At 36.4% G+C, this 21,069-nt stretch overlaps 1 protein-coding gene and 1 pseudogene across 2 annotated transcripts in view; one reads left to right on the top strand and one right to left on the bottom strand.

The window, feature by feature from the left end:
• Positions 1 to 21,069, bottom strand: part of DENND5B (DENN domain containing 5B) — a 229,221-nt gene that overhangs the window by 101,524 nt on the left and 106,628 nt on the right. For both annotated transcript variants that reach the window (XM_069094863.1, XM_069094862.1), the window contains exons 5-6: positions 19,014 to 19,544; positions 13,405 to 13,636 (exon numbers count right to left, since the gene is read on the bottom strand). In XM_069094863.1, the coding sequence (XP_068950964.1) occupies positions 13,405 to 13,636; positions 19,014 to 19,544 (763 nt within the window). The remainder of the gene's footprint in view (positions 1 to 13,404; positions 13,637 to 19,013; positions 19,545 to 21,069) is intronic.
• LOC138166315 (PHD finger protein 3-like) lies at positions 2,368 to 8,941 on the top strand (annotated as a pseudogene).

Here is a 21,069-nt window from a genome sequence, read left to right as displayed (position 1 = left end):
TCCAGAATGGTTGGATCAGTTCACAACTCCACCAGCAATGAATTAGTATTCTAATTTTTCCTTATCCTCTCCAGCATTTGTCATTTTCCTGTTTTGTCATTTTAGCCAATCTGACTGGTGAGCTGTGGTACCTCACAGTTGTTTTTTGATTTGCATTTCTCTAATAAATAGTGATTTAGAGCATTTTTTCATATGCTTTTAGATATGTTTAATTTCTTCCTCTGAAAACTACCTCTTCATATCCTTTGACCATTTATCAATTGGGGAATGACTTGTATTCTTATAGATTTGACTCAATTCTCTGTATATTTTAGAAATCGGTCCTTTATCCTTTATTCCACTTCCCTCTTAATCTTGGTTACATTGGCTTTGTTTATACAGAAACTTCTCAATTTAATGTAATCAAAATTATCCATTTTGCATTTTATAATGCTCTCTAATTCTTGTTTGGTCATAAAGTCTTCCCCTCTCCACAAATCTGACAGGTAAACTATTCCTTGCTTTCCCAGATTGCTTACAGTATCAACCTTTATACCTAGATCATGCACCCATTTAGACTTGATTTTGGTATATGGTGTTAGATAATGGTCTATGCCCAGTTTCTGCCATACTATATTCCAGTTTTCCCAGCAGTTTTTGTCAAATAGTGAGTTCTTATCCCAAAAGCTGGGGTCTTTGGGTTTATCAAACAGTAGATTACTATAGTCATTGACTGCTGAGTCTCATGTACCCAATCTATTCCATTGATCCACTACTTTATTCCTCAGCCAGTACCAAGTAGTTTTGAGGACTACTGCTTTATAATACAGATTAAAATCTGGTATAGCTAGTTAGTCCACCTTCCCTAGCATTTCTTTTCATTAATTCCCTTGATATTCTTGACCTTTTGTTCTTCCAAATGAATTTTGTTACTATTTTTTTCTAGCTCTATAAAGTAGTTTTTTGGTAAATTGATTGGTATGGCACTAAATATATAATTTAATTTAGGTAAAATTGTCATTTTTTTAATATTAATTTGACCCAGGCATGAGCAATTGGTGTTTTTCCAATTAGTTAGATCTGACTTTATTTGTGTGAAAAGTGTTTTGTAGTTGTGTTCATATAGGTCCTGGGTTTGACTTTCAAGCATTCTTGATGAAAAAACCGGAGTTGAATAGAAAATTTGGCACTCAAACACAAGAAGCAAGAAAAGCATGAGAAAGTAAATAGGGAAAAGAAATCATAAGTAACTTACCAAAGTTGAACTATTTATATTCCTACATGGAAAAATGATAATTGTAACTTATGAAACTTTTCTCACTATGAGAATTGTTGAAGGGAATTGAAATGTATATATATATGTACATATACATACATATTTATGTCTATATAGGAGGGTATATGGGCATATGAATACATATGTGAGTGTGTATATATATATGTGTGTACAAGTATACATAGAGGACACAGGACTAATTTAATAGGAAGGGATGATACTTAAAAGGTAAAATTAAGAGGTGAGAGAGGAATATAATGAGAGGAGATGGGGAGAAACAGAATGGGGGTAAATTATGTTATATAGAAGAGGCAAGGGAAAACTGTTACAATGGAGGGGAAGAATAGGAGGTCAACAGGGAATGAGTCAACATTATTCTCATTGAATTTGGCTTAGGGAGGGAATGAAATACACACTAAATAGGGTATCTCACCCTATAGGAGAGTAGGGGGAAGGGGAAGGAGGGGATGATGGAAGGGAGGGCAGGCTGGGGGGGGAGGGAAGTTGGAAGCACCCACTTTTGAAAAGGGACAGGATCAAAGTAGAGAATAGGACAAATGGGAGGTGGGATAGGATGGAGGGAAATATAGTCAGTCTTTAACAATATATCCACTATGGAAATGTTTTGCTTAGCTACACAAGTTCTGACAAGCCAGTTAGGATCCTACAAATTTTAGTAGCCACCACTATAAGGAATACGAGAAGTTGGAATAAGATGTTCTAGAAATCAAAGGATATGGGCTGAGAGCTAAGAATAATTTACCCAGTAAAACTGAATATAATGCTAAAGAAAAATGGTAAAGAAAAAATTGATCTTTAATGAAATAATATGTGTACAGGGATTAAGAAGTGAGCTGTCGGGGTGGCTAGGTGGTGTAGTGAATAGAGCACTGGCTCTGGAGTCAGGAGGACCTGAGTTCAAATCTGGCCTCAGACACTTAACACAAAAACTAGCTGGGTGACCTTGGGCAAGTCACTTAACCCCAATTGCCCTCCAAAAAGCAAAAAAAAAAAAAAAAGGAAGTGAGCTGTGAAATCAAAAAAGGCCTGGTAGGAAAGGGTCCCTGAAGGAAGTTCGGGAGCATAGCCTCAAGGTGATTTAATAATCCAACATGGAGAATGAAGTCTGTGAGGATTTTAATACAAGTCATGATGTCTTAGAAGACTTGCTGAAGAACATGCTCGGCAATGAGAATCTTATGCTAGGATCTGTGAGTAACCAATTATGTTTTCCTCTTTTGGATAGCAATGAACCCAATTTCCAGGTGCCTTGTTCAATAGTTGTTGGTCTTGATAATGTAATAGATGAAGGATGTTAAAGAAAGTGGTAATGACACCATTGATGAAGAACTTATTTTGCCTAACAGAAATCTAAGGAACAAAGTGGAAGACATTTCAGTTACATCACCAACAAAATTGCCTTGTTTAGTGGCACAAGGAGAAGTATGAAGCTTGCAAATATACACTCTAGCCAAGTGTTTAAATACAACAAGTTTAACTAATTCAAAGGGAGCAACTGTCAAGAATGTATCAGTACAAAAAACAGAAATCTCAGACTACTGGACAGGTGTACAAAATAAGGAAGAAGGTGTTCGTACAACACCCAAACCAGTAGTCAAAAGGAGGCATTGACATACTTGGTTAAACAGAAGAGGTACTTGAAGTGTCAACAGTTTTTTCAAGTCATCCAGCACCTTGTGATTAGCTTAAGGACAAAGCCAAATTAGTTGTTAAACATAAATGTCACAAGGGAGAAACAGCTGTTCCATCCCACTCATTAATTACTCCTTACTTTTCAGAGACTTGTAGTACTGAAGAAAAAGAAAAAAATAAAACCAAGAGTGGCAGCCCAGTATTTTTCATGCTTTTAGATAAAGAAGAACTTAAACAAAATTATCATATTACCAATAAAACAGGTAATCTCAAAGGATTCTAATGGACATATTGATCATACATCAAAGGAAATCTTAAAATTTTCCAGGGAGGGTGACTAAATGGAGGTAGCAGAGGCTGCTGCTACCTCATCCAATATTGCTGCTTGTTCAACTCCAAACAATAGAGAAAAGAACAGTGTGGTTCTATTCAATTCTGTGGTTTTGATTACTGAATATAGTATAGAATCGCATGATACTATGGAAACTGCTGTTAAACTACTCACTTCAAGAAACTACAAATCTTTTGGGTAGTATTAAAGGAGCAGACACTAAAGTATTTAATGAACACTCAAATGCTACAGATTTTAATGAACTGATTTAAAGGGTGTTTTAAGTGTAATAAGCAGTGTTTTAGAAAACAGTATCTGTTTTCTCCTCCTGACCATAGGCCATAACAGCATGCTGAAAAGATTAAAATAGAATTTCATGAAATAGCAGAAATTCACTCAAAATCTTATGGAAGTGAATGCTGAAAACTAAAAATAAATTAATTAATTTTTAAAAAAGGAATAGCAGAAATTCAAGATGAAAGAAATAGCCAGTCCGGCAACATTTTTTCATTAGATTGTAAGAATGTTAAGTCCAAGAACACTAAATCTCTGATTCAGTCTAAGCAAAACAGAGCTACAGGTACTCAGAAAAAAATTATTTCAGCAAAACAAGAATTCATAGCAAGACTAGAAGTGGAATTAAAAGTATAATAAGGAATGCTGAGGAATTTCAGCAAAATTTTCATAAGATAGTTAAAGTAAGAAAAAAAAAACCCAAGTTGATAAAAGTGTGAAATCACGAAGTAGTGGTCCAGATATCAAATCAAAACAACTCATATAACATTGGAAAATAGGTCACAGACCCAAAATTTAGTACAGACTTCTAAACTATTGATTCACTCTTTGAGCGACAAAATGCATGGCTACCCAGGTTGCTCTAAAGCATTTTACCATAAGACTTCAGTCCATACTAGACATTTTCAATATTCCAACTAGAAACAAATCCATAAGCAACAGCAATTATCAACAACAATGAAAACTAAGCTATGTAAAGGAAGATATAGAATATTTAGGTTTAGAACCTACACCTATCAAGGAAGAGGATAAAATGAAAGTTTAAAAAAAAGCTTAGAAGAACCTTCAACCAAAGAAGTAGTAAAAGTTTTTCTCTGGATGAACCTTGGTTGTTCATTCCAGATAATACATCTACTGTAAAATGAGAAGGCTCAGAATACACCTCTTCATTTGAAAACAAATATATGTGGGCAGTACATATTTTTCAAGAAAACCCAAACAAACAAAAACTAAATAACAACCCACATGGCAACAGGTGTGTGTGTGTGTGTGTGTGTGTATGTGTGTGTATGTGTGGTACACATTTAAGAAAAAAATGCTTTGGATGGGGAATCATTGTGTGATAATTTATTCCCTTATATACAAAGGAGTACTTTTGAAGTTTTTGTCAAATCAAAAAAATTAACTTGTGTGTTAATAAAAAGATTGAGCAGATTGTATAAATTACACAAATTTTGCCATCTTAAAGAGTTTTCTGAAAAGGTAATATTACTATATTACCCAATTTATATATAAATGTTTTGTTATGAACATTTAGGAAATATTTTTTAATTTCTAGGCATCAGAAAATTCCAACTTAAAATTCACCAATATGAATGCTATACAACTTTTGGCATCTAACACATTTTTGTTTTATTGGCTCAAAAATCACTAGTCAAAAAAGTAAAGGATGTAATGGAAATTCTAAACATTATGTATCATAAAAAAGAGTTTCTGTAAAATGAAACATAACCATTCCCTAGGACAACTATCATGTTTTATAAACACCAAATCTGAATTTTGTAATAAAATTTACAATCACCCTGGCAACTGAAAAAAAAAAGAAAATAGTGGACCTCTAAGTATTTCTGATCAAAGTTGTGAAGAAACTTTTGAAGTTAAAATGTAGGAGTAAAAAGAAATATAAAAAGGTAAACACAAATTAAAAATTATAAGGAATTAACTTTATATTCAAATATGAAGAGACGATACATATGATTTCTTTGAAAACTATCACCCTCTCTAGAGACAATTAGACACGGCCTGGAAGTGGTTTTGCTATATCTTCATGATTTAAGAATGAAAAGAGAAGGGAAGAGGAATGAACTGGGGGATGTGGGGAAGATAAAGGAATGTTAGGGAAAAGTATCTCGCATAATGAGGGTGTATAAGTAGACATCTATACAAACAATGAGGAGAAGTTGGTGGGAAGCAACTAAGACTTAAAACTTATTCTCATTTGAATTGGTCAAAAGAAAGAATATACACACACAAAGAGTTGGATATAGAAATACATTTCACTCTATGAGGAAATGGGAAGGAAAGGATAAAATGGAGGAAAGAGAACAAGAGGGAGGGTGGACAGACGGAGGAATCAGTCTTAAGCCAAACAAACTCTAAGGATGTACAAAAACATTTATGTCTCTTTTTGAGGTGTTAAATAATGAGAATGTGAGAGGGTGTCTATAAATTGGGGAATGGATAAACAAGTAATGATATATAAGTGTGAATGAATATTACTGTGCTGAACTCTAATCAGTGCAATGACCAAATCAGGACTCCAGAGGACTAATGAAGAAATACCCATCTCCTGACAGAGAGGTGAAGGACATAGAATGCAAAATGAGAAAAAAAAATTTTTGGACTTGGTCAATGTGGAAATTTGTTTTCATTAGCTATGGATTAGAAGATGGATCTTGACTGATTAAAATTTTTTTTAAAAAATATGTATAGAGATATATATGTATGTGTGTGTGTGTGTGTGTGTGTGTGTGTGTGTGTGTGTGTGTGTGTGTAATGGATTAGAGTAGAGTAAGATGAGGAAGGAGAGAAAATAAGGAGTCATTATAATAGTCCAGGAGAGAGGTCATGTAAACTTCCCTAGGATGGGTGGCATAGGCAGAAATATCAAGATTTGGCAACAGATTATATACATGGGATGAGAGGGTGAGAAGTTGAAGATAACATCAAGACTATGGATTTGGGGGACTTAAAAGAATAATGGTGACTTTAATAGGCAGCAGCTAGGTGGCATAGTAGATAGAGTACTGGCCCTTGAGTCAGGACCCAAGTTCAAATCTGACCTCAGACACTTGCTAGCTGTGAACTAGTAAAGTCATTTAACCCTGTTTGCTTCAGTTTCCTTATCAGTAAAATGAGCTAGATAGTTGGACATGGCTAAAAAATGAATGAAAAACAATGGAACTCAATAGAAATAGTAAAGTTATGAAGAGAGGTTTTCAGGGTAAAGTAATGAAGTTTTTTTTTGATCTGATGTGTTTGAGACATAGGGAACATCTAGGGGGCGGAGCCAAGATGGCAGAGTAGAAAAAGAATTCCCAACAGGCTCCTGCTTCTACCTCCTCCAATTCATGTAAAAAAAGACTCTAAACAAACTTTGGAGCTACAGAACCCACAAAATGACAGAGAGAAGCTAACCTCCTGCTGAAGACAGCCTGGCAGGTGCAGCGCTCTGAGAGCTGAGCTCAGCCCAGTGCAAGCCCGAGATTTTAGCCTTAGGGCAGACACAACCAGCCACCAGCTGGAGGGACTTTAGATCATAGCCATAGCAGCTGTGGCAGTTTCCAGAATTATCAACCCATAGAAGCCAAAGAAAAAGTGAGAGGTCTGTGTAGACTTTGCAGGAACAGGGAGTTTGGGAGTGTGATCTGGGCCTTGCCCCTGGGTCGAGAAGTAGCTGAGGCTCTGCGGCCATGCAGCCCCCACCATGTGGCTGCTTCAGAGCTCCTGGCTTGCAGATTGTAGGGGAACCAAGCGACCAATCTGAGAGGTAATCACTCTTGCTTTAACCTGCTTGGATCTGGACCACTGTCTTAGGTGGAGGTCCTGGGGTGTGTGACCAGTTTGCCAGAGCATGTGGAGACTTCAGAGAGGGCAGCCAACTAATAGCTCCAGCAGCTGAGAAAAACCCAGAGATTTGGGACAAAGCTCCCCTCTCTGGTAGCAGAGTTCTACTGTGACCAAAAGCTCAAAAGTCAAGGAATTGAGAAGCAATATGAGCAAGCAAAAGAAGCAAAGCCAGCTCAGCAATCTGACTTTACACTCCTATTTTGGGGACAAAAAGGATCAAAGCATGGAACAGGAGGAAGACAGTGAAGTCAGAACTCCTGCACCAAAAGCTTCCAAGAAAAATATGAGCTGGTTACAGGCCATGAAGGACCCTAAGAAGGATTTTAAAAACCAGATAAGAGAAGTGGAGAGAAAATTCAGAAGAGAAATGAGAATGATGCAAGAAAATTATGAAATGAGAGTCAACAACCTGACTTAAGAAAATAACACCTTAAAAAATTGACCAACTCAAATCGCAAAAGAGGTTCAAAAAGCCAATGAGGAGAAGAATGCCTTAAAAAGTTGAAATTGCCAGATAGAAAAAGAATCTCAAAAGCTCACTGAAGAAAATCATTCCTTCAGAATTAGCTTGGAGCAAATGGAAGCTAGTGACTTTATGAGAAATCAAGATGCTATTAAACAGATCCAGACAAATGAAAAAATAGAAGGCAATGTGAAATATCTCATTGGAAAAACCACTGACCTGAAAAATAGATCCAGGAGAGATCATTTAAAAATTAATGGACTACCTGAAAGCCATGATCAAAAAAAGAATCTAGGAATCATCCTTCAAGAAATTCTTGAGGAAAATTGCCCTGATGTTTTAGAACCAGAGGGCAAAATAGAGGTTGAAAGAATCTACTGATCACCTCCTGAAAAAGATCCCCAAAAGAAAACTCCTAGGTATAGGACATCTAGTTTGAAAGATTTGAAAGGTAGCTGGTTATACGTCACTACTGCTCAAGGAAAAGATTGGTGTTGGATATATAGATCTGTGAGCCATCAGCATAGAGATGACAATTGAATCCTATGGAGCTGATGAGGTTATCAATATAAAGCATGTAGGGAAAGAAAAAAAGAGGGCCCAGGAATGAGTTCTATACACAATTAGGGGGTATGCTATGGATGGCAAATTAGTAAAGGAGACTGAGAAGGGGTGGTAAATATGTCAAACATCATGGCATGTTATTTGTTTTTCTGTTTATATATTGTAACCAACAGTAGCAACAATAAAATTCTTTTTTTTAATTTTTATTTTTTTAAAGCAATCGGGGTTAAGTAACTTGCTCAAGGTTACACGGCCAGTTATTATTTCTGGGTGTGGTGCTGAGTATCTGAGCCCGGATTTGATCCAGGTCATCCCAACACTGGAGCCGGTGCTCTTACTTGCTGAGCCACCTGGCCGCCCAACAATAAAATTCTTGAAGGTGGGGACTGCTTTCCATTTTTATCTTTGAATCCCCAGTGCCTAGCATATTATAGATTATTATTTCTTGAAATAAATTCATTGAGTGGGGCAGAGCCAAGATGGCGGAGTAGAAGCACAAACTTGGCATGGGCTCCCGCTCCAATCGCTTCCAATATGTGTAAAAAAAATGACTCCAAACAAATTTTAGAGGTATATAACCCACAAAGTGACAGAGAGAAACAAATCTCCTACTGACAGCAGCCCAGTAGGCCAACAGGAAGGGTCTATTGCAGCACACTGGGAGCCTACCATAGTCTCCCATGAGCCTCGTGGTTCCAGCCCCAGAGCAGCACTGACTAGCAGCAACCAGAGCAGAGTTCAGGAGAATGAATCACCAGCAGCTGTGGTGGGTTTCCATACTTCTCAACCCAAAATGCCAAGGATAAAGTAAAAGGTCAGTGTGGAACTCTGTTGGAATGGAGAGGGGGTGCATGGAAGAGCACAGTCTGGCCCATGCCCCTGGGGCGAGAAGCGGCAGAGGCCCTGTGGCTGTGTAGCCATGCCGCTTTGCTGCCTCAAGAGCTCCTTGCCTGCAGATTGTGGGGGACCAAATCACTGTTCAGATGGTAATCGCTTTTGCTTTAACCTGCTTGGATCAGGATTGTGGTCTTGGGTGGTGTTCCTGGGGTGTGTGGCCAGTGAGCCAGGGGCTATAGAGAGGGAGCCCTCCTAATAGCTCCGGCAGCTGCGAAAACCCCAGCGATTTGGAACAAAGCACTCTCCATTCTGGAAGTAGAGTTCTACCATGACAAAGAGCTCAAAAGTCAAGTAATTGACTGGCAAGATGAGTAAGCAGATGAAGCACAAACAGACCACAGAATTCTTTTGGGGGGACAAAAAGGATCAAGGCAAGGAGTGGGAGGAAGACAGTGAAGTCAGAACTCCTGCATCAAAAGCCTCCAAGAAAAATATGAATTCGTTATAGGCCATGGAGGAGCTCAAGAAAGATTTTGAAACTCAAGTAAGAGAAGTGGAGGAAAAATTGGGAAGAGAAATGAGAATGATGCAAGAAAATCATGAAAAGCAAGTCAATAGCCTTCTAAAGGAGACCCAAAAATACACTGAAGAAAATAATACCTTAAAAAATAGACTAACTCAAATGGCAAAAGAAGCTCAAAAAGTCAATGAAGAGAAGAATGCCTTAAAAAGTCAAATTTGCCAGATGGAAAAGGAATTTCAAAAACTCACTGAAGAGAATAACTCCTTCAAAATTAGATTGGAGCAACTGGAAGCTAATGAATTTATGAGGAATCAAGATATTGTAAAACAGATCAAAACAAATGAAAAAATAGAAGGCAATGTGAAATATCTTATTGGAAATGAATTCATTGAATTAAAAACAGTGGTTCTACCTTTCAAAACTTGTCAAAATCAGGAGAGTGATACTGGCTCAATGAGTCACTTACACTAGCCACAGACTTATGTACAAAAGTAACCACATATGTTGGGCAGTATAATTGATTTCATTCACTCTATTACCTACCATAAGATAAGTCCCAACAATGTGGATCATTATCAGACTACCAAGATACTTTCAGAAGGTCAAAGACCTCTAAAGTTGTATGAAAAAAGACGTTTGCATAGCATATAAATTATTGCTTATTTGTGAAAGATTAGTTATCTAATCGGTTGAAGGTTATTTACTTGTGTACCCTGGGTCCAAATAAAGAAAATAGCAAAACTCAATCAAATAAGAGGTAAAAGTAAGTGACATAATCTGAGTTAGCTGTCTTTTTTTTTCTTTTCTTCTCACAGGAATCAATTACATTCAAGTAGCCTCTAAATGTCTTATTATTTTAGGGATAAGGAGAGGGACGAGGCAGGACTAGACATATCATCTCACAGGTACAGAGAGTTGCCAGGTGAGGCCCTGATTTTTGTGGGACAGTCCCTGGAGTATTATTATTATTTTTACTTTTTACAAGTGAGAAAACAAACTGAGGGGATAAATCACTCCAAAAGAAAGGACTACCCACAAGGCAGGAAGACTGACCTAACTGAAGTGAAGCAGCATGGTACTCTAAATATCAAGACAAGAGAGGGCATATTTCAGGCAAGTTAGATCATGATTACTTTGACCACAACTTCCCTTTAGACCAAGATGGTGATAAGGAGGGAATAACATACACACTCAACTGGGTATGGAAATTTGTCTTACCCTATAGGAAAGTAGGGGGAAGGGGATGAGAGGCAGGAATGATAGAAAGGAGGATATAGCTTGATGCTATAGACCGACCCTTCCTGTTGGCCTTCCAGGCTGCCTTCAACAGGAGATTTGTTTTTCTCTGTCTGTGGGTTCTGTAGCTCTAAAGTTTGTTTAGAGTAATATTTTTATAGGTATTGGAGTTAGCTGGAGTGAGAATGCAAGCAAATTCCTGCTTTTATTTGGCCATCTTGTTCTGCCCCTCTATTAAGCTCTTACTATATGCCAGGCTAAGAAAATATAGTCTTTCACAACATGACTGTTATGGAAGTGTTTTACATAACTACACATGTATAACCTAAATCAAATTGCTTACCTTCAACCTATATTGAATTGCTTGCCTTCTCAATGAGCATTGGTGTGGAGGGAAGAAGGGAGAGAATTTAGACCTCAAAGTTTTAAAAATGAATGTTAAAAATTGTTTTACATGCAACTGGGAAATAAGACATACTGTCAAGATAGAAATCTATCTTACCCTACAAGAAAGAAGGGGGGAAGGGATAAGAGAAGGGGGTGGGTGACAGAAGGTGGGGCAAATGGGAGAAGGGGTAATCAGAATGCATGCCATCTTGGGGTAGGGGGAGGACTCAAAATCTTGTGGAAATGAATGCTGAAAACTAAAATAAATTAATTTTAAAAATTAAATTAAAAAACTAAAAATAAATTAATTAAAATAAAAAAGAAAGAAACAAGGAATTACCACAATCACCCCTCAGACTACAATGTCCAGGATGCTAAGCCAAAAAGCTCATAAAACAGCAGCACCACACTGACCCCCTAGCCCTCTGCCCAAGCCCCAGAGTATCAGCTCTGTTTCCAGTTGTAATGATAATGAGAATTTGAACATCTTCCCTGCCCCTTAATAATCCTAAGTCAAACCTGAGAAGCTTTCCTGATTTGAAAATAAACTCTGCCTCCTAATAGGCTGAATGTGGTCACATGGAGCCTGTGGTGTGAAGAGTTTGCTGAAGGGTGGAGCAGAGCCCACAGGAGAAGCTGGCTTTGAGAGAGGCTTGTTTTTCAGGAAGGGACAACTTTTGTTACTTTGTGGTCAAGTGAGTCACGAGGGTTGTGATGTTCTTTGACCCTGGAGAAGGCTATACATACCTGTGAGGCGAGGTTTTGCTTTGGGGTTCACTTTGGGAAGAGTTGTGTGATTTGGCCAGATGAGACTCTGGGCAGCTGCTGAGCCCTCAGCTTTGAAAACCCAGATGTTGGTGCTTCTCTCTCTGGTGACTAACTAGGTATGTATGTAATGGTCAGACAGCTAGAAGCCCTGTTTGCTGAACTGTCTGTATTTTTTGTCTGCTTGTAACTTCTGTTTGTGTTCTCTTTAGTTCAGGATGCTGAGTTTTTCTCCTGAACTAGATAAATGATATATGTTTGACTGATTAAAGTAAGATTGTTAACCCTTTTTGAGTTGCTTTCCTTTAGAAAAGCAGATCAAAGAACCTGTGCTAGCAGCTATCCTGGGTATGTGAGGGTGCTTCCTGTTATACCAGTCCAGACCTGAAAGCCACCATCCAGGGAATCAGCCCTGGTAGAGATATAAACTGACAACAGCTTCCATAGATTTTGTAGGCCTTACCTCCTGGGACCACACAGCTACTGAAAATTTGGAAAAGTTTTTACCACCAAGATCCTATTAAATGATGACAGAAATAGATATGGTTTTATCAGTAGAATTAAGAGAACTGAAAGAAATTAAAGAGACAAGTGTATTACCATGGTACTCTGCTGCTGCACCCCAAGGACCAGGAAGCCTTTTCATCTGACTAGCTCCCAAAATGTGAGCTTCTTTATACACAGTCTTACTTTCCTATTTGTATCCCTAGCACTTAGCAGAGGGCAAGAACTTAAAAATGCTTTTTCATCCATTCTTTTCTAGAGAAGTATGTCTTTTGCAATTAACTAAGGATATGGAAATAGTCATCTGTTAACATAAAATAGCTCATTAAATAAAATATTCAAAATTTTTGTATGCCCACTTAAAAATTACTTAAGGACTATATCACACTAAAAAGAAAAATTCATATAAAATTTTCCATTCATACACTGACAAAGGGAAAAGTTACTCATTTCAATAACTTAAATATATTTCTAATTGAAGAAGGTTATAAATCAGACTATTATTTGTGTGTACCACTGCATTATTTATGTCAATCAAATCCTTCTGTATTTATATGTCAAGAGGCATCTCACATTTATTATTTTAAAAACCAAGATTTTCTGAATGACACAGGGAAAAGTGTTTGAGAAATACTTCCTTAAGTAGCATAAAGTAAGGGATAGAAGCTAACATTTTTGGCATTAGATCCAAAAGTGTATAATGATTATCATAGATCAATCATGTGACCTCTGCACTCAATTCATTATAATAATGCTTCATCATATTTATTACTGTTTTTCTTCTAGAAACTGAAAGACTAAAAATGCAAAAGGAGGTATGAAACCTTTCCCTAGAAAATATAAAAGAATGAAATTAGACATATCCATCCATCTCCTTCTTTCCTCCCAACATTACATTAAACATAGGTAACTGGAAGAAAGTGAATAGTAAAGGAAGAAAAAAAATTGCATGCACAGTGGGAATAACATGTAGAAAGGGAAACAGATAAGAAATTTTATTTTAGATTACAAACTGAGTGTACCTGCTTCTTTTAAAGTGTTGCATTTCTGATATATAGAGGTCCGCAAAACAGGTGCTCTTACATTATACAGTCTTATCTTCTCAATCCTTGAGTCAAAGACCCGAAGTAGAGGATCTTTTTCCTCCCACTGGGACATAATTTTATTATCAACAAAGGTGGCAAACATCTGTGTTTCAATGAAGCGTGAAAGGAATCGGAGATAAGGCTCAGGCTGATCAGACAGGAAAGAAGCCTGTAAGGAGATAATTAGGCAATTAGTGAAGTTAGCACTCTTTATTATTATTTTTACATCTAAAAATGTCCATATTATTGAGGTCTTTCCTTTCAATTATACCTTCTAATCTTTTGACACAATAATGCCCACTGAAATTTCAAATAGCACTCCAAGAACACACCTTTATGTTCAATTTATAATCACTTACAACTTTGTCCACTAATACCACATTTTCAGAGACTGATCTCATAGTAGGAACTTCAACATACATTCTGATATTCAATCAAATGCTCTAAATTCCTAGGTGCTCGATCAATTCAGTTACCATGACCTAGTCTTCCATCCACAGCATTGATTTTGTCAAGACCCATAAATATTATGCTTTCATTTTAGTAACTCAAAAATTCCTTTATATGGTCATAATCTTATCATTTCATCTCTTTATACCTTAATACTACTAAACTTACTCTTCAGGCTCACTATGACCTCTAATCCCTTTACCCGAGTACTTCCCCAGAGCTTCGGCCCTGCTCTCGCAAAACTATTCTACTATCTATTCATCTCTTAGTGAACACATTCAATTCCACACTATACTCTTCATTCAAATTCCTTGTTCCTTTTTCCTATTGCCAATCATTTGCCTATCATCCTATTGCCTTGCTAAACCTCAACTCTAAGTTACTCCTACAATCCTTCTTTGCTTCTACTTATGTGCTGCTGAATAAAGCTTCAGCAAATCAAATGGGTTCACTATAAATTTATGTTATTAAATCTCAAGTGGGGTAAACAAAGCAATCCTACTACTGTTCCTTAACTGAGTCTGCATCCCACTTTCCACAACAGATATCCCAATTCTTTTTTCCTCATAAGTCTCTCATAACTTACCTCTCCACTTTCTCAGCTGAGGATCTTTCCTCATACTTCACTGAAAAAATTAAGACCATTTTTCAAGAATTCCCTCTTCTCATCTCACATTCTTCTGACATAATCCCCCACCTTTTCCTCTTTCACTCCAGTCTCTGATGAAGTGGTTCTTATACTTGCCAAGGATAAGTATTTTATATGTATCCTTGATCCTATCCCCTCTCATTCCTGCAGCATATTTTTCTCCATTCCCCACTATCATCCCTTCTCTAATCTTCAATCTCTAACTACTAATTCTTTCCCTAAAATTTGTATGAACACTCCAAATTTCTCTTAGCACTAAAAAATTTTCTTAACTAGGTCCTACCATCCCCACTTGTTAGTGTCCTACAGCTTCTCTTTCTCAGCTAAATTCCTTGGAAAAAACCATGTATTTGGTAGCTCCAAATTTTCTCTTCTTACTCTCTTCTAAACCCTCTGCAATCTAGCTTCTAACCTCATCATTCATCTCAAACTGCTCTATCTACACTACTGCAATATAATTGTCACTAATATCTTTTTCTAAGTCCTCATCCTTCTTGACCTTTCTGTAACATTTGAAACTGTTCACCACCATCTCTTCCTGGACACTTTCCTCTCTGGGCTTTTTTGATCCTATTCTCATTTGGTTCTCATCTTGCCTTTGGTGCTGTTCCTTTTAATCCATGTTATGCTCACTATAGGTAGTTGTAGTGGTAACCCCAATGCTCTATCCTGTGCCTTCTCCACCAAATATTCTTCTTCTCACTGATTTTACTGGCTACTATCACAAAGTGTTATCAATTTTTAGTTTCATAAAGTTAATTATCAAAAACCTATACATCTTTTTCTACCAGGTATGCCATATGTTGCTGGAAGCTTCTTGGAAGTAAGACACTTTGAGATATGGATTATCCCTTACAGGCCACTAGTTAGTTCTGTTGAGGAAATCACTCTCCTCTCAGTCATCTAGGTTCACTACTTCAGTCATTATTAACTCTCTACTCTTACTCACTGCATTCAATCAAATACTAAATCTTATTTCCATCTTCATAACATCTCACATGCATCCCCTTCTCTCCATTCACATAGTTGTCATATTAGTTCGTCATCACTTTTTGATTAGATTACTACAAAAGCAATAGCCATCTGTTTGGTCTCCCTGCCTCAGTCTCTCTCCACACTCTAATCAATCTTCCACACAGTGACAAAGTGAGTTTCTGAAAGTTCAGATCTGACCATCATATCTTCTACTCAATAAATTCCCATGGTCCCTTAATATCTTTAAGAACAAATACAAATTCATTTAACATGTAAAGTTCTTGATCACCTGGCCCCTTCCTATCTCTCTCATCATTTTATAAATTACCCCCTTCCATGTACTTGGGGTCCAGCCATACTAGTTACTGTTTATCTCTCTGCCTTTGCATTGGCTATCTATCCTCATTACTGAAATTTTCTTCCTCTATACCTACACCTCTTAGAAATTCTGGCTTCCTTAAAGACAGCTGAAGTATCATCTTCTGCAGGGACTTTTCATTCTGAGATTATCTTGTATATGTAAGGATCAAAGAGATAATATATAGAATACTTTTCAAACCTAAAAGTGCTATAAAAATGTTAGCTATCATTATTATTACACATCTTGTAATTTCCTTGAGAGTAAGGTTTTTTTTTTAACTTTTTCTTTGAATTCCTAGAACTTGGGAGAGTATGTGGTACAGAATAAATCCTAAGTGCTTAATGACTGATTGATAACAGATAACTTTAAACATTTATTATCTATGGGGATTATGCAAAAAGAATTACATTTTCACCTTAAAGTTATAAATATTAAAAAGAATAAACTTTCAATTTTGGTAGGAATTTGTAAATTTGTTCTAAGGATAAATCTCTGAGGGCATACACATTCTTTCTCTCTTTCTCTCTTTTATAAGAAGGAAGGAAATGTGCCAAGCACTGAGCTAAGCACTTTAATAATTTTATCTCACTTGGGATTGTACTAAGGGACTTGCAAATATTATCTCATTTGGTCCTTACAATAACCCTATGAGGTAGGTGCTATTATTATCCTTCTTTTACAGATAAGGAAACTGGGACAGACAGGGGTTTTGTGACACAGCTAAAAAGTGTTTGAGGCCATATTTGAACTCGGGTCTTCCTGATTCCAAGCCCAATGCTCTATCCACTGCATTATCTAGGGGCCTTTTATAGAATTGACAATAGGCATTAAAATAGTTAAGTTCAATGACAAAAATACAAGATTAAGGAATACTGAAATTGGCAGGTCTTTGGTAGATATATGGACAGGTGAAATTTGACCATATATAAAGCAATCCTACTACTGTTCCTTAATTGATTCTCCATCCCACTCTCCATAACAGATATCCCAATTCGTCTTTATAATAGCTTCTTCTTTTTTTTTTTTTTTTTGCTTTTTATTTTGGAGGGGGGAAGGCAGGGCAATAGGGGTTAAGCAACTTGCTCAAGGTCACATGGCTAGTAAGTGTTAAGTGTCTAAGATTTTAACTCAAGTCCTTCTGACTCCAGGGCTGGTGCTGTATTCACTGCACCACCTAGCTGCCCCAATAATAGCTTCTTAATGAACAGTTTATAAAAGTCACTTTCATACATAAGTGAAACAGCAAGTTGGTTGGCAGATGGAAACACACTCTAATGGAAAAAATCAGAAGGAGCTTAATAAATGTATGTTGATTTATTTTTTCTATCATCTTTCTTTATACAAATTATCATTGGAAACATATTTGCTGAATGTTCCAGACATATAAACTAACCCCAGGAGTAAATCAGGCACTTTGGGAGGTGTTTCAAGGACAGTAGGATGCCATTTAGGGAAAGACAATATTGTCTAAAGGCAGAAATTTTATTCTTTAACAGTTATCACTACAGAAAACTAAACTGTATCCTAGTGATCTGAAAAGGATAATACTTATCTGGAGGTGCCTTACTCTAAGGAAGTAATAACAACACATGAGATACATGGCAGAAAAAGAGTCATAGGTTTCTGACAATAATCAACTTCAAAAAGCTGAAAGTTGATAAACTTTTTTAGCCTTCATATAAAATTTTAGATGAAAACCTTGGAATTTCATTAATAATCTAGCCCAGTTTCTCTTCTTTTTTGACCTAGAATGAAGTAAAAATTCTGTATTTGAAGTCAAACCATTGATTTTCACAAAGAGAAAGTTTCTTTACTATAGAATCAAACTGGAAAAAGAAAAGATTTCATTTAATAAAATTTCACTTTCACATCAAGTACAGATAATGAAAACTTCCATATTAGGAAAAAATTTGAGATATCAAAAGTCACACAATTTGAAATATTTTTAAAAAGGATTTATAATATATGGAATTGTTCTTGGGGCAGAGTATGTTAAATTCAAAATTTTTAAAGTAAAAAATTTTTAAAGTGCTTATAAATGCAATCTTAACTCTTATGTACAAATAGCCACTAGGTAAAATATGGTGGCCACATTGATTCCACCTGCTTGCTTGATGAGGCTATCTTTGATGGCAACTCACCCATACCTCAAACACATATGTTATTTCCTACTCTTACCTTGATACTGGGCCAGTTTAGTGGTGAAAAGGCCCTAGCACTAGTCTCTGGCATTGACCATATTACCATCTCCTTACCCCTCCATCAGTTAATCAATAAGCATTAATTGTTTACTACATCCTAAGCACTATTTATCTACCTAATGAATCTTCCCCCAGCTTCTTTGAGTACAAAGAGAACTTTATTGTAGTTTTTCTAAGAAATATTACACTGGTCATTTTTGTGCTAACATAATGCCTGCATGTTATTTTTTACAAATAAATAAAAGAGAGGAAAGGCTCTGGCTATCCAACTACTCTTATTTTCATACCTTAGAATTATCATCATTGACCCATATATTTCACCCCATTCCCCAGTCCAGCTATCTATCTTCCTTGCCTCAGAGTCCACGGGAACTATCACCACTGATGTAGAGCTGGACAATTCCCTATTTCCACTTTCCAAATGGGTGAACTGGAACATGAGGGAAGTCCCTCTATTATAGCAAGCATATATATATATATATATTCCTGGCATCCTAAATTGCATTTCTGACTGCATTTTTTCTATGGAAATATTGTTATATATGGTGATTAGGTCCTATAGTACTGTTAGTATGGTATTCATTAAGTATACATACATTATGGCCTTTGTAGTTTGGCTTGGGGACCTGTAGGAAAATAAACTACAAATACCAAAACAGACTTAAAAATTGTGGAATACGACTAGTTGGTAAGTTGGGGATAGCCTATATAGGCAACTTTTAATTGTCTAAAAAGGCAATGAATTTGATTTATTGAAAAAAAATTTACCTTGTATCAATATTGCAACATAGATTATATATACGAATGAATACTCTAAATGGGTAAGGCAAGAGAAAAATTTGAAATTTTTTTTACATCAAGCCAATAATTTCATCCCCTGAGGATCAAATTAAAAGGAACTGTTTTTTACTTTGTCAAAGTTCTGCATCTGCTCCCTGTTGGTCAGCCATGATTCCATGTCCTGTGCTGTCTGAATCACAAATGCCTCATAATCAGCAAACATCTGTGTGAAGCGGTTGGCAAAGACCTCCCGTAGCTGTACATTGAGCTTATAGTCCCTCATTTCTGCCTCTTCACATTGCAGTTTTAAGTTCTTTTCAGCCAGAGAGGGAGAAAGAGCCACTTTTTCTACAGTTACACCTGTCCTCTTGGTTAGAGCCTGAAGACGGGCAATGGTTTCATTGCCTTTCAGTAATTCATACATGTGGATGGTATTTGTAGAGACATTTCCATTCTTTTTATCATTGACCAAGTCTTTCAGAACCATATTCTTAAGTTTAATGCTGCTCTCGTTGCAGTGTAGGCTACCCTCAGGAGGAATTCCAAACTGAAGGAGAACTTCAGAAATTTCCTGAATAAAATCTAGTTTATTAGGGAATTGTGGAAATTCTTCTGGAAGCTCAATAAAGTGATTATCAATGTCCACAAAGCACAAGTTTGCCTGAAAGGGAAAAAAAAAACGTAGCATCAAAATTCACTGTTTTTTAAAAGCAAGAACTGTTAAGATTGTCAAAACATCAAGGCCATGTGGTTAGTCTTGCCAAATAATAAGTAACACAACAAAAAGACAAATCCCTAGAGTCTGTTTTTAAAAGATACCTTTCAACATCCCAGACATCAAGCATCCTTTTGAATCTTTATTGCCTTTCCTATGCCTTTTGTATAATTCTAGCACTAAATCAAAGTTTCTTTTTTTTTTTTTTAAGGAAATTGGGGTTAAGTAACTTGCTCAAGGTTACATGGCCAGTTACAATTTCTGGGTGTGGTGCTGAGTATCTGAGCCTGGATTTGATCCAGGTCATCCCAACACTGGAGCCGGTGCTCTTACTCGCTGAGCCACCTGGCCGCCCCTAAATCAAAGATTCTTAACCATTTTTATGTCATATACCCTTATGATGCTCTGGTAAATCCTACCAACTTCTTCTCAAAATAATATTTTTAAATGCAAAAAGTGAAATACATAGGTCATAAAGGAAACCAACTGCATTGAAGCACAGGTACAAAATATTAAAATAAAGTTGCAATATAGTAATATATCTAGTGGTAAGTTTAATAACTATAGTAATTTCTAAGTAGTTAAAGAGTATAAATGCTATTTCAAGTTATATACAACTACAATGTGATATAAAAATATCTGTGATTTTGATTGGTGACAAAGACACAAATACTGCTAATGTTACTGTGGTTTGTTGCCTTCATTCAAAATGGAAGGAAATGCTAAATTTCCATTAAATATTAATGGAAGATGAAGATGAAAATTTTATTTTCTCATCCAAGGTCATGGAAATCCTAAAATCTGTCTACAGATCCCAGGTAAAGAACTCCTGTGCTAGACTATTACATAGAAATGCACAATGTATTACTAGAACAGGTAAAGATCATAATTATAACAGTTCACGTTTATATACCTTTTTCAATTGTAAAATGTTCTATATATGTTAGTTCTTTTGATCCTAACAACACCGCGAAACAGGTAATTCAAACAATAGTATCTCTATTTGACTGATGAAACTGGGGCCTAAGGGGGAATCAAGGGACTTATATTAACATTTAAAGTCTGTTCAGACTTCACTGTGTGAGGAACACTGTTCTAGGCAATGGGGCAGATACAAAGTTTAAATAAATCTTGAAGGGGCTTCCAGGGGTGTGCTGGAGTCAGCTCAAATAGGTTTGTGAGAACCAAACTGATTGTTAAATTTTCATTAACACATAAGAAACAGGCTAACACTCCAAATTAGGGCTTGATTTATTCTGTCAACTGTCTAGATTTAGAAAGTGATAGATAGATAATCTAATAGATTAATAATGCAGATAAAATTTAAAAGTATGTTGTGGACATATACACACATTTTTAGAATCAGCTGTTTTTGGAATTATCAATCCAAAAAATGATAAGATAATAATACTAATACCTAATATATAAAATATGACATTTGATGGTGATTAGAGAAGGCTTCCCAGAATAG

Source organism: Petaurus breviceps, unplaced genomic scaffold, assembly GCF_028583685.1.
Source record: "Petaurus breviceps papuanus isolate PSGF00001 unplaced genomic scaffold, PetGlider_PUasm1.0 221, whole genome shotgun sequence".
NCBI classification, from domain to species: Eukaryota; Metazoa; Chordata; class Mammalia; order Diprotodontia; family Petauridae; genus Petaurus; species Petaurus breviceps.
This window is presented reverse-complemented; position numbering and strand designations above follow the sequence as displayed.